General features: G+C 34.5%; 1 protein-coding gene across 1 annotated transcript in view; it reads left to right on the top strand.

The window, feature by feature from the left end:
* Positions 1-13,606, top strand: part of DCBLD2 (discoidin, CUB and LCCL domain containing 2) — a 92,661-nt gene that overhangs the window by 18,687 nt on the left and 60,368 nt on the right. The window contains exon 2 of the mRNA XM_082392084.1: positions 233-460. Within this exon, the coding sequence (XP_082248210.1) occupies positions 233-460 (228 nt within the window). The remainder of the gene's footprint in view (positions 1-232; positions 461-13,606) is intronic.

Raw genomic sequence — 13,606 nt, 5'->3', positions numbered from 1 at the left:
ATAAAGGTAATCATTGATTATTTTGACCTAACCTGGCTTCTCCTGGCTCCTGTGAGTAGATCTACTAAGAACTATGTTATCTGTTTTATCTTATGTAAGGAAGGTATTGGTGGTACAAAATATCTGATGTCATACATATTTTAAAATCTTCACACAAAATCCTGATTATTTGTAGTGTAAGTTAAAGATGTAAAGAATAATTTATCGTTCTTTTAACTTTTTTTTTTTAAAGGTGATGGATGTGGACATACTGTACTAGGCCCTGAAAGTGGAACCCTGACGTCCATAAACTACCCACAGACCTATCCTAACAGCACTGTTTGCGAATGGGAGATCCGTGTAAAGATGGGAGAGCGAGTGCGCATCAAATTTGGTGACTTTGACATTGAAGATTCTGCTTCTTGTCACTTTAATTACTTGAGAATTTATAATGGAATTGGAGTTAGCAGAACCGAAATAGGTAGGAAATTTTCAATACATCATTGCCCCAAGTTTTAAAACTGAAGCAATGTTTGATACTTAACATTGAATAACTATGCTGTATAGGATATGTGGGAAATTATTGAAATGTGTGGAAATCTCAAATTTGAATGTTCTTTTGGGAAGAGAAAATTCTTATCTGTTTATTCACTTTTCTAATAAGCGTGTGTTGGTACCTTTGCAACAAGATGCCACTGTACTGCTTCTGAGGAGGAGGAAGTTAGTTATCTTTTTTTGTTCATTTTGTTTTTCTTTGATCATTCTATTTGCAGTTAAAGAATGTAAGTATAATTCATGCTTAGGAGTCAGTGTATCATGGTAATTAAGAGCATGGGTTTTGGATCCAAACTTCCTGATATTAAATACTTCTGCTGTTAGCTTGCCGTGTGACCTTGGGCGAGTTACCTGATCTCTGTTTCCTCACTTGTAAAATAGGGCATGAACTAGTACATGTAAAGTGCTTAGAACTGTACCTGACATATAATATATGCTTAGTAAATATTAGCTGCTGTTGTCTTTATTCTTAGCTAAGAGCAGCTGGTTCTCAATTATGGCTGCATATTAGAGTCACTTGGGAAGACTTTTAAATAACACTATATACCTGGTCCCCATTCTAGAGCAGTTGAATCAGAATTGATTCGGTGGGACCCACACCTCAGTATTTTTAAAGCTTCCCAGGAGAATATACTTTGAAGTCAAGTTGAGAACCTTTGGCTTAGAGATCAGCACCTTTCTCTGAAGCAGGAAACATAGCAAAATTTGTAAGGCTGTCTTGGTGAAATAACATTATAACATGAAGAACTCTAAAATTCTCTGTGAGTTTTATTTGGAAAGACTTATTGATACAGGTGTGTAAAATGTCTTTCAGAACTATAAATGGAGCCCACTATCTTGTTCTTTAAGCATCATGTTCATCTTCTGGCCTCCTCTCCGTCTCTAGTCAAACCCTTCATCTCTTCTCCACTTTTTGGCCTCTTATCTATGAGAGGAAAAATTCCTGGCCTGCTTCCCTGGCTGCTGATTGATAACCTCTGTTGTCTCCCAATCAACTCTTGATTAACCTGGGTGCTTGATCACCACGTGCATATTGCCACGAATATATGGTCTTGGATAAGCTTTTAGAAACTCGAATCGCCTGAGGATCTAGAAAACACTATTACTGTAATACTGATAGAAGACAGTTGCATATTAAGTGCCTCCTGAGGAGATGCAGTAGGGAGTAAGTGAAACCACCTCAGCAGTCTTGAAACAATAATGAAAAAATGTGAACCACAATCTGATCACGCCCCTAGCAGTTTACACGAAATAAAGGAGCTAGAGAAACACATTTTATCAACCATAAAGACTCCTTTTTTTAAAAATGCCACTTATATGTAAAGGGGAGGAGGTCGGGGGAACTGTCATTCATTTAGAGATACGTCTTCCGAAAGTCGTGTGTGGACCTTGTGACCTTGTTTAGGTCTTGATTCAAACTAACTGACTGCGAGAGGACATTTTTTTTTTTTTTTTTTTAAGGTTTAATTCATTTATTTATGGCTGTGTTGGGTCTTCGTTTCTGTGCGAGGGCTTTCTCTAGTTGTGGCAAGTGGGGGCCACTCTTCATCGCGGTGCGCGGGCCTCTCACTATCGCGGCCTCTCTTGTTGCGGAGCACAGGCTCCAGACGCGCAGGCTCAGTAACTGTGGCTCACGGGCCCAGTTGCTCCGCGGCATGTGGGAACTTCCCAGACCAGGACCCGAACCCATGTCCCCTGCACTGGCAGGCAGACTCTCAACCACTGCGCCACCAGGGAAGCCCGAGAGGACATTTTTGAGAAAAGCAGAATCTCAAATTCTGTGGTAATGTTATATTTGTGTATTCAAGATCTGATTTGTTAGAGACATTTTGAAGTTCAAACAAAACGTCTCTGATTTGTTTTTAAATATTTCAGAGAAAAAATGGTAGGAAGAGGGCAGGTGAAACCAGAATGGCACACGGGTGAAGCTGAGCCATGGGCACATGGGAGTACATCTCTCTACTTTGATGTAGTTTTGAAAATTTCCATACTGAAAGTGCTTTTTGTTAAAAAAGAAAACCATAGGATTATGTATTTGGACAATAAGTAGTGTCATGTTGCTAGGCAGGAAGAGTGACATGGGAAAAAAATTGAGCACAGGTTTTATTTAAATCACTCACTGGGTTCTCATCACAGCTCCCGGACTTAACTTGCTGAGAATTCTTTCTACAAGTCATCAGCCCAGACTTCAAAGTCATCATCAGTACTGTAGGAAGATTAAATGAAATAATATTTTACAGTGCTTGGGGTGTAGTAGGTGTCCACTACTCAGCTCTCCCTTATTTCCATTGGTTTTTTCCTTATTCTCTCTTCATACAGGTGAATGGAAAGCTGTAGAAAGGTCAAGGGGACCAAGTGATGATGGTTCCTGTTGGGCTTTAGTTCTGCTCCTCCCCCCCATCACCACCTACTATATATCCACTGGTCCTCCATTTGGGGAGCAGTTTGTGGTTGGTGGTAGAAAAGTAACTTTCCTGACATCGCAGAGAAATAAAGGTCATTCAAGAATAACTCTTCTGGTTAAAGTAGATATGCCAGGAATTACAGAACAGAAACAAATACATGTGGGCATCAAGATTCCAGTGATTATGGTAAAGAATCCTCTTTTTCCTATATTGTCTTTTCTCAGGGTCCCTTCTGAACAGAGGCAGGTTCAAATGAGCTGCATTTTCCTATAAAAATGTTTCCTATTTTGGTATAAAGCTTAGATTTTTGGGTTTTTTCTCTATAGGTGTTAATTTTAGGGACTTTTCTCCCCTGAGGGATGGTATTATGGAATAATCAAGAAAAGAAAATAAAAGGAAGAATGGTTTCTCAAGGAATCACTTTTTAAATCATAAATTCATTAGAATGTGTTTTAACTGATAAAGCACTTTTGGACAGTTATTTTCTATTTTTTTGGAATGGGCAATAATGGGTAATATTATTTAAATATATGAGTTTATTATGATTTTATATAACAACTTTCTAAATAGCTAGACTGTCCAGAAATCTTTGTGAAATTAGTGTAGTGGTACTCATTTCACTGACAAACAGGATGTGTTTAATGATAGAGTTAAGATTGGCTCTCTAGGTCTGTCCCTTTTTTAGGCAGATTGTATTAGAATGAGAAAATTCCATTGTGTCTTGAATTTTACTTTTCCATTTTGATTATTCTTTAATCCCTGGTGTCTGAAACATAGTGGTTGCTCTGTAAAGATGAAAATTAAAGTAAAATCATTCATTATTAATCTTAACTTTTTCTGTACATATATAAATATATATCTCCAAACTATTTTGCAACTTGTTTTTTTCTCTCTTAATATTTAGACATCTTTTCATATTGGTCCATAGACATCTACTAGCATCATTTCCCCAATGGATATTGTTGATAACTAGTCCAAAAATGAAATTTAAAACCATATTAAGAAGAAAAATCTTTGCTTATGTGTAACCTTTTCTCACTCTATTGTATATATTTTCTTCCTAGATTTTGCTTAAAATTTCCATTTTAAATGAACTTTTTTCGGGATGAGAGATATTGTGGATGGATCTCTGAAAGAGAAGCTAAATATTTTAAAACCTAGTAGCTATTAAAGGAAAATGCATTCTGTAGAAGAAATGTAAATGTGTGTCTGTGTGTTCAAAGTTATATTTAAAGATGTAACATTCTGTCTTATACCTTCATCAAAGTACCTTTTAAAGTTGTCTCTTAAGTCTTCAGATGACATTTACAGAGAGGGAAACTGAGGTCCTCAGGGCTTCATCTGGTAAATGATTCCATGTCTCTTGTGTTTTCAAAAAAGTTTCTCTTTCTGTATTGTTTGTCCCCTTTCTCTCTAATATGCTTAGGTCTTCCTAGTTTAAGAGAAAAAATAAATTTTCTTTCTCTTTACCACCAGACCTCTTGAAAAAGGTATAGTGATGATAATATTAGGTATTTAATGATGATAATGATTGCTAATATTTTTTGAATTCCTATTCTGTAGAGGCTCAGGCTAATAATGAAAATAACTACCATGCATGCAGTGCTTGCTATGTGCCAGGTACTACTCAAATCACTTTTATCAATTAACTTATTTAGTCCTCACAAGAACCCTTGAGATAGATACTTTTATCACCCCCATTTATTACTGATGAGAGAACTGAGGCACAGAGAGGTTGAATAACTTCCCCAAGGTCACACAGCTAGCAAATTGCTAAGTGGGATTCAAACCTAAGCAGTCTGGCTCCAGAATTGGTGTCTTTTACTGTAAGCCCTTGACACACTTGATACCATTGAATCCTACAAGAATCCTGTACATTATTCCCATAAAACAGATAAATAGAAGATCAGAGAAGGTAAGCAACTTGCCCAAAGTCATATAAGCAGAATTGGGACTTGAACTAAGGTCTGGCTAATAGCAAAGTCCATAATCTCAACCACTAGGCTATAGAGTAATAGATACCAGCTATTACTCCTTAATCTTTTACTACATGGTCTCCTTACTGCAAACTGTTGAAACTAGCAACTTTTTAATAAACATTAACTTTTTCCTTTTAGCTATTTATTTTGACATAAATTTTTTTTTTTTTTTTGGCCATGTGACAGCTTGCAGGATCTCAGTTCCCCTACCAGGGATTGAACCCGGACCATGATAGTGAAAGCCCAGAATTCTGACCACTAGGCCACCAGGGAACTGACTATTTTGACATAATTTTAGACTTAATAGAGAATTTGCAAAAATGGGATAATTTCCATAAACATTTCACCCAGTTTTCCAAATGTTACCATTTTACCACATTTGCCTTATCCCTTTCCCCCACAAGCATACACTCTTTTTCTAAACTGAGAGTACTTTCACGCTTGAAAGTGCGTGATGTTCCTTTACCCCTGTATATTGTGTTTACTTCCTAAAAACTAGGGCATTCTCTTTACATGACCACAAAACAGTTATCACAATTAAGGAAATTAACATTGATGTAGGACTGAGCTACAGGAGCTGCTCAAATTTCTCCAGTTGTACAAATAATGTCCTTTATAGCAAAAGAAATTCTCAGATTATGTATTGCATTCAGTTGTCACATCTTCTTAGTCTCCATTACTTTGGAGATTAAAGGAGTGGACAGTTCCTTGGTCACTCCTTGTGTTTTGTTACGTTGACATTTTTGAAATAGATAGGCCAGTCATTTTGTAGGATATTTCTTAATTTGGATTGTCTGATGTTTCCTCATGATTAGATTCAGGTTACAGACTTTTGCAGGAATGCCACAGATGTGTTGTTCTCAGTACTTCCGATCAGGAGGCTCACAATTTTGATTTGTCTCATTCCTGGTGATGTTAACTTTGATCTATTGGCTAAGGTGATATCGCCCAGATTTCTACACTGTAGCTATGTTTCCCTTCACAATCAATATGCATATCGTGGGGAGACTCTTTGAAATGATGTAAATACTCTGTTACTTACTAAACTTGCACCCACTAGTTTTGGCATCCATTAATGATTCTTTTCTGAATCAGTTGTTATTATGATAATTGTCAACGGTGGTTTTCTTATGTCATCATTCCTTTTATGTTGATTAGGTTTTTCTTCCCTACTGAAAAAATGAACTTTTCCTTCTCTCCTAGTTATTTGTTTGTACCGGTGTGGACTCATGGATTCTTGTGTTAGTCCGTTGTTTATCATCCTTTACTATCATTTGTTTTGACTCTCATATTGTCCCAAATTTCCATTGGGAGCCTCTTCAGACTAGCTCCTGTCTCCTTTTGTGATGTCCTCATCATTTTTTAAGTACTTCCTTCTGGTCTGGCACAGGATATTCTCGATTTGTCTTGTACTTGTCCTGTCTCAATCCTGAAATCATCCATTTCTTCAAGGAATCCTGTTTCTTTTTAGTGGAAAATGGTATTAGAAATCAATATCTAGTCTGTAACTTCAGGCCAGTTGGCTGCCATGCCCTATTAGCAGATAGATTTAGTAGATAAATATATGTATATATGTACTTACGTATATACAGGTACGCACATTATATCTTTTTATATTTATCTACCGATATTTATTTAAAAGCATGAGTTCATACTGATACCTTTAACCCTAATCCAGCTTCACCAGGTTCATTCTCTTCCTTCCTTTTTCATACTGGTAATCACTTCTCTGACAATGAGGTATCTAGCTTCTGTTGTCTACAGTATATGTACTTAGTTAACTTATTTGTTTAGTGCTATAATACACAGAAAATAGTTTCAGAATTACTAATCCATGCTTCTAAATCAAAGAAGCCTGCTACCTAGAATCCATACTTGCTTAGTCTTAACCTGAGGACCTTTAATCTAAATACTGTGTTCAGTATTGCCTGGGCTAGATTTCCCCCACCACCTCCTGCCCTCCAGTGTGGTTATGTTATTATCCATTTGTAGTACAGTTTGGTTCACTGACTTCTGTTCATATTCCATTGTAGGCTTTTTCTCTAGTTAGTTTTCTTTTTCTTTTGTTGAGAATGTGAAACATTTACATGTTCATGAAACAATGTACATGAAACATTTATGGTTCTCAAAGTTAGAACTGTACAGAAAGATATACTTAGATGAGTGACAGTCCTTCCTACTTCACTCCATATTTTCTGTCCTTTCCACCCCATCCTCACCCACCCCCTGTAGCTAACCAGTTGTATTAGTCTTTGTTTTATCTTTTCTACTTCCTTTTTTGTACAAATGATATATTTAGATTTTATTTCCCCTTATAAAAAAACCCTAACATACTATTGATATTCTTTCCTACTTTGTTTTTTCTCCCACTTAACAATGTATCCTGGAAATCATTCCACATCAGTTCATAGAGATAGTCCTTATTCTTTTTACAGCCACAGAGAACTCCATAGTGTGAATGTACTGTGGTTTAACCACTCATTTATATCTGGATATATAGATTGCTTCTGTTATTCTACGGTTACAAACAGTGCTGCAATAGATAACTTAATGCATATGTGTTTTTGTATTCTTGGAGGTGTATCTTCAGAGTAAGTTCCTGAAGTGTAATTATTGGTTCAAAAGGTAAGTGTATACATAGATTTGTTAGCTATTGCCAAATTCCCCTCTACAAGGATTGTGCCAATTTACATTTCCACCAGCAGGGCATAAAAATGCCTGCTTTTCCACAGCCTTGCCAACAGAGTGTGTTGTCATGCTTGGTAAGTTTTTCCCACTGATAGGTGAGAAATGATATCCCAGTATAGTTGTAATTTGCATTTCTCTTACTATGAGGAAGATGGGACCTTTTATTTATTTTTTAAAATTTTTACTGAAGTATAATTGATTTACAGTGTTGTGTTTAATTTCTGCTGTACAGCAACGTGACTCAGTTATACATATATATTCTTTTTCATGTTCTTTGCCATTATGGTTTATCAGAGGATATTGAATATAGTTCCCTGTGCTGTACAATAGGACCTTGTTGTTTATCCATCCTGAACCTTTTATTTATATGTTGAAGGTCCATTTTTTTAAAAAAAAACATTGCCCGCTCTTTCAGGTTTTTTGGTCTTTGTTTCTCTTAGGTATTAGGAATTCTTTTATCTTTTAGTGATATTAGCCTCCATGTGATATATGATGCAAACAATTTCTCCTAGTTTGTCAGTTGTCTTTTGACTTTGTTTATGAAGCTTATTTATAGTGGGGTTTTTTGCCATGTAAAATTTTTTAAATGTAGTAAATTCATCAGTCTTTTGCATCTGGATTCTGAGTCATATTTGGAAAGCCTCTCTCTATATCCCTGTTAAACGTAAATTTACCCATGTTTTCTTTTGGTACATTTATGTGGTTTCTTTTTTTATATTTAGATCCCTGGTCCACTTGGAGATATTCTCTTTTATGGTATGAAGTGTAGATCTAATTGTATTTTTTCCAGATGATTAACCACTTGTCCTAGCACCAGGCATTTAAAAGTCTGCCTTTGCCCCAGTGGTTTGAAATACTACCTTTATCATATACTCAAATTCTGTATGTACTTGGGATCTGTTTCTGGACTTTCTGTTGTGTTCCACTTGTCTATTTAGTCATATACCAGAACCTCAGAGTTTTAATTATAGAGGCTTTATAGTGTGTCTTAATGTCTTATCTGGCTAGTCTCCCATTATAGATATTCACTTCTGGCATTTTCCTGGCTATTCTTGCCTGTTAATTTATCTGTCAACTGTCCAACATCATAAAAATCGTTGTTGGTATTTTTTTATTGGGATTATGTTGTTTGTAAATTGTCTTTATGATGTTGAGTCATCCTGTTTAAGAATAAGAGCTGCTTTTTTTCCATTGTTCAAATCTAATTTTGTTGTCTTTCAGGAGTATTTTAAACTTTTTCTCATGTAGGTTTTACGTATTTTTTGCTAAAATTATTCCTAAATATTTTATCTTCTTTGTTGCTGTTGTAAGTGGAGGTGTTTTTGTTTTGTTTTATTTTGCCATTATGTCCTCTGGTTTCTAATTATATGAAGACTGTTGATTTCTATATGTTGATTTTATATCCTGCCACTTTACTGAGGTTTTTTTTAATTTTATTGTTTCAGTTAGTTTTATCACTCACTTTCTAGGGATTTCTGGGTACATAATCACATCTGCAAATAGAGTTTTACTACTTCTTTTCCAATTCTTATGCCTATGATTGATTTATCTTATCTAATTACTTTGGCTAATACCACCAATCAATACCATGTTAAACAGTAATGGAGATGGTGGGCATCTTTTACTTGTTCCTGGTCTTAGTGGAAATGTTAAGTGTCTTAGTCAGCTTAGACTGCCGTAACAAAATACCACAGACCAGATGGCTTCAACAAGAGAAATTTATTCTCAGTTTCTGGAGGCTAGAGGTCTCAGAGGAGAGAGAGAGGAAGAGCCTTATTCTCTCATGTCTCTTCTTATAAGGACACTAGTCTTATCAGATTAAGACCCTACTCTTAAGACCTCATTTAACCTTAACTACCTCCATAAAGGCCTTGTCTCTAAACACAGTCACACTAGGGGTTGAGACTTCAATGTATGAATTTGGAGCAATACATTCAGTTCATAACAGGAAATATCCCTTGATTGCTGTTTTCTTGAGTGTTTTTCATTAGGAAAGAGTGTTGAATTTTATTGGAAAGCTTTTTTTAACCTTTATGAAGATGATTATATAATTTTCTCCTTTGAATCTTTTAGTATATTAATGGATTCGTTAATATTGAGCCAATTTTGTATTCCTGAAATAAATATCACTTGGTTATGATGTGTCATTCTTTCAATATGGTATTGGATTCTGTTTCCTAATATTCTGTTTAGTATTTTTACATAAATATTGATGAGTGATAATTAATGCACAGTTTATTTTGCATTGTCTTTATCAGGTTTACGTATTGATGTTTCATATTAAATAAAAAGTTTTCCTCCTTTTCACTTATCTGGAAAAATTTAGAGAGCATTTTAACAAGCTAGTTTTTGAAGGTTTCACTCTGTGAAACCATCTGGACCTGGTGCTTTTTTGTTAGGGTAGGTCCTTAATAGCTTTCTTTAAAGGAGAATGGTCTGTTTCAATATTCTGTCTCTAAGGAGTTCAGTTTTAGTAAACTATTTGCCAAGCAAGTTACCAGTTTCACGTAGGTCTTCAAATTTATTTGTAGCAGTGTCTACAAAATAGATTCTTATGATTTTTTTCCTAATGGTTATTTCAGTGTTTTTTCACTAGATATTTCCCCCCTATCATTTCTTGTTTTGTATATTTGTGCTTTTGCTCTTTTTTTTTTTTTTTTAACCACTTTGTTAGCTAGTGGTTTGCCTATTTTGTTGATATTTTTCAAAAAATAGATTTTGAGCTATTAATTATAGTTAGATCTGTTCTTTTTCTGTTTTCTGCCTTAATAATCTCTGTTTCTAGTTCCATTATTATTTCATTTTCTTCTATTATTTTCCTCATTATGCTTGCTTTTGGCTTATTTTGTTATTTCTTCCTAGCTTTTAACCAGGAATTTAATTTATATTTATTCTTTCATTTTTATTGATAAAATTAGCTAAAGCTGTGGATTTTACTTTGGTCACATATTTTAAGACTGATATACCAGAGATTGATTTATAGTATTATTATTTTTTAGGAATTCATTAATTGTGTTTTGTATTTCCCTTTTAACCACTAATAATTTTAATTGTTTATTATTGGATAAATAATAGATAAATAGATTTATTTCAGTTGGAGGTACCCTTCTTTGTTACTGTTAATAATTTTTAGCTTTATTGCATTGTAGTTGGAAAACATTGTAATATTTCTACTTTATGGAACTTGCTTATATTTTATGTATAAACCTAAGATATAATCTTTTTTGTGAATGTCCCATGTATGCTTGAGAGGAAGGTTTAGTCTGTAATATTAAGATGTAAAGTTTAATTTGTATCCAAAATATCTATCTTATTATGCTGTTTAGGTTTTCTATATCCTTATTTTTATCCACTTGATCTCTTATTAGTGTGTCTTTTTTCTTTTTTTCTTTCTGTATTTCTTTGGGCTCTTGCTTTTATAAAGATGATTGCAGTGTTATTACATAGCTATTCATAATTATAATGCCTTCATTTTAAACCGTGATTTCTAGCATTAAAAAGTTTCTCCTTTGTCATATTTAGTTCTTTTTAGTTTGCATTCTTCTATGTCTGACATCAGTATCACATACACACTGTCCTCCTTATCTCTTATTATATTCATTTGCTTGGTATACCTGTCTTTGCTCATTCCTTTATTTTTAGCCTTGCTGAATCATTTTGTTTTGGGTGTGTTTCTTATATATAACATATTTGGGGGTCTCATTTTGTGAACTAAATTGAAAAAATTTTTTAAAATAACTGAGTTAAACCCATTTGCATCTGTTTGTAAAACTGAAAGCTTTTTTGTCTTAACTCTATCATATTATTTTAAGTTATAATCGTGTGTGTTATATTTGCTGTGTTTATTTCTTTACGTTGTTTTCTTTCCTTCTATATTTAAACTTCTTTTGGAGTTTAATAAGTTTTGTAGTTTAAGTGTTAACCTTCCAATTTTACTTTCTTAAATACCTCTAATCCCCTCTTGTCTTCATCTTTTACTATCTGATTTGTCTATTTTTAATGGTGTCTTTTAATTCCTACCAATTGCCTATAACTCCTATCTATTTTTCATATAACATTCAATGAACTATTCTTCTTTCCTCTTTTCCTCTCCCTTCTTTCCCCATTTTTACTCTGACAGAACATAAATTCATAACATATAGCCTATAGCATATAATATCTTATTCTTCAACCCATGTCTACCTTTTCTCGATCAGTGTTTAAACATATTAAATGTTCACTGCCAGTCTTTTTGCTTAAGTTCTCCCAGTTATATCTTGAATGGATGAAGTTCATCTTTGAATAGGTTGATTCCTTAAGAAAGGCTTATGGGTACAGAGTATCTTGCATGTTTAAAACTGCTTAATTTAAAATTTTTTCTTACCTTGAGAGTCAGCTTGATTTGTATATAAGTTCTTGGTTCATGTGTTCATTCTTTGAGTTTAAAAAAAAAATCCTCTTCCATTATTGCCTGGCTTTTTATATTGTTTTTTGAGAGGTTTGATACTAGTTGAATTCCCTTGCCTTTATAAGGTATTTGATCTTTGTATCAAGGCTGTAAAGATTCCTTATTTATCTTTAAAGTCAAATAGTTTTACAAGGATATGTATTGAAGTTTTTCATTGTGAGTTAGTTTTCATTGTATCTAATGAGCTCTTTCAGTATGTAGAGTCTAGAAAGTTTTCTTAGATTATAGTTTTAATATTATTTCTCTTCCATTGTCTTGTGTATCTTTTTTAGATGCCGTAATTGTAAGAAAACTGGACCTTGTTTGCCATTTCAACCACATTCATTTCAACCACATTCTCACTGATCCTTTTTACTTTTTAAAATTTCCTTTTCATTGTATTTGTTTTCTCCTTTTCTTCAACATTCATTATCATGTTTTCATTAGAATCTGTTATTCCTCATGCACCTTGTAATATGGTCTTCATTTCTGACATAATTTTGTCACTTTTTTGTATTTCTTTTCTGAGATCAGTCAACTCTTATTTTTTTTTCTACTTTTTGTCCATTTCTGTTCTTAGTTTTTGAGTTTCTTTTTCGAGGTGTTTTGTCATATCCCCAGTTGCTTGTTTGAGGACATTTAATTAAGTTTAGTGTTGTGTTCCAGTTTCCTTCTGTTTTACCATTGTTTGTGGGGATGAGAGGGTTTCCATAAACTGAATTGTTGAGATTCTCATTTTTTGTTTTCTTTTTTTTTTTTTAAAGTGTCATTTATCATGACCCAGTATTTATTTTTTATTTATTTATTTATTTATTTATTTATTTATTTATGGCTGTGTTGGGTCTTCGTTTCTGTGTGAGGGCTTTCTCTAGTTGTGGCAAGCGGGGACCACTCTTCATTGCGGTGTGCGGGCCTCTCACTATCGCGGCCTCTCTTGTTGCGGAGCACAGGCTCCAGTCGCGCAGGCTCAGTAGTTGTGGCTCACGGGCCTAGTTGCTTCACGGCATGTGGGATCTTCCCAGACCAGGGCTCGAACCCGTGTCCCCTGCATTGGCAGGCAGATTCTCAACCACTGTGCTACCAGGGAAGCCCCTTGTTTTCTTTTTATACTATGTGTTTTAAGTAGGTAAAGACTGCCTTAGTATTTCTGTGGACAGTGCTGGTGGTTTGCAATGGTTTACTAGCTTTGTAGTTTATGATAGGTTCATGATAGCCCTCTTCTACTAGTGCAGTAAATTTTTCTTTTTTTTTTCTGAAGAGAAGAGGCTATAGAAGGGGAGGAGTTGTGTATCCTTTTTTTTTTTTAATCTTGCAGGATTCTAATTTTCCTCCTCTTGTTTTGACCCCTGACCCCCACCTTTACCATACAGTTTCCAATCCTATTCAGGATTTCTTTGCTTTTAAGTTCCTTCTCTGAAGTCAGTGCTCTTACCTACCAGGGGATTTTTTTTTTTTTTTCAGTATTTTCTGGCTGTGCATGGGATATCTTAATTGTCTTTGTCTCCCCCAGTGGGTCTTTCATTAACCTTTACCACTTAAGTTATTTTTAGACTCCATGAAATCTATTAATATAC

This window comes from Balaenoptera borealis, assembly GCF_965194805.1.
Source record: "Balaenoptera borealis genome assembly, chromosome: 5".
Lineage (NCBI taxonomy): Eukaryota > Metazoa > Chordata > Mammalia > Artiodactyla > Balaenopteridae > Balaenoptera > Balaenoptera borealis.
Note: the sequence above shows the minus strand (reverse complement) of the source record. Positions and strands in the feature narration are given on the sequence as shown.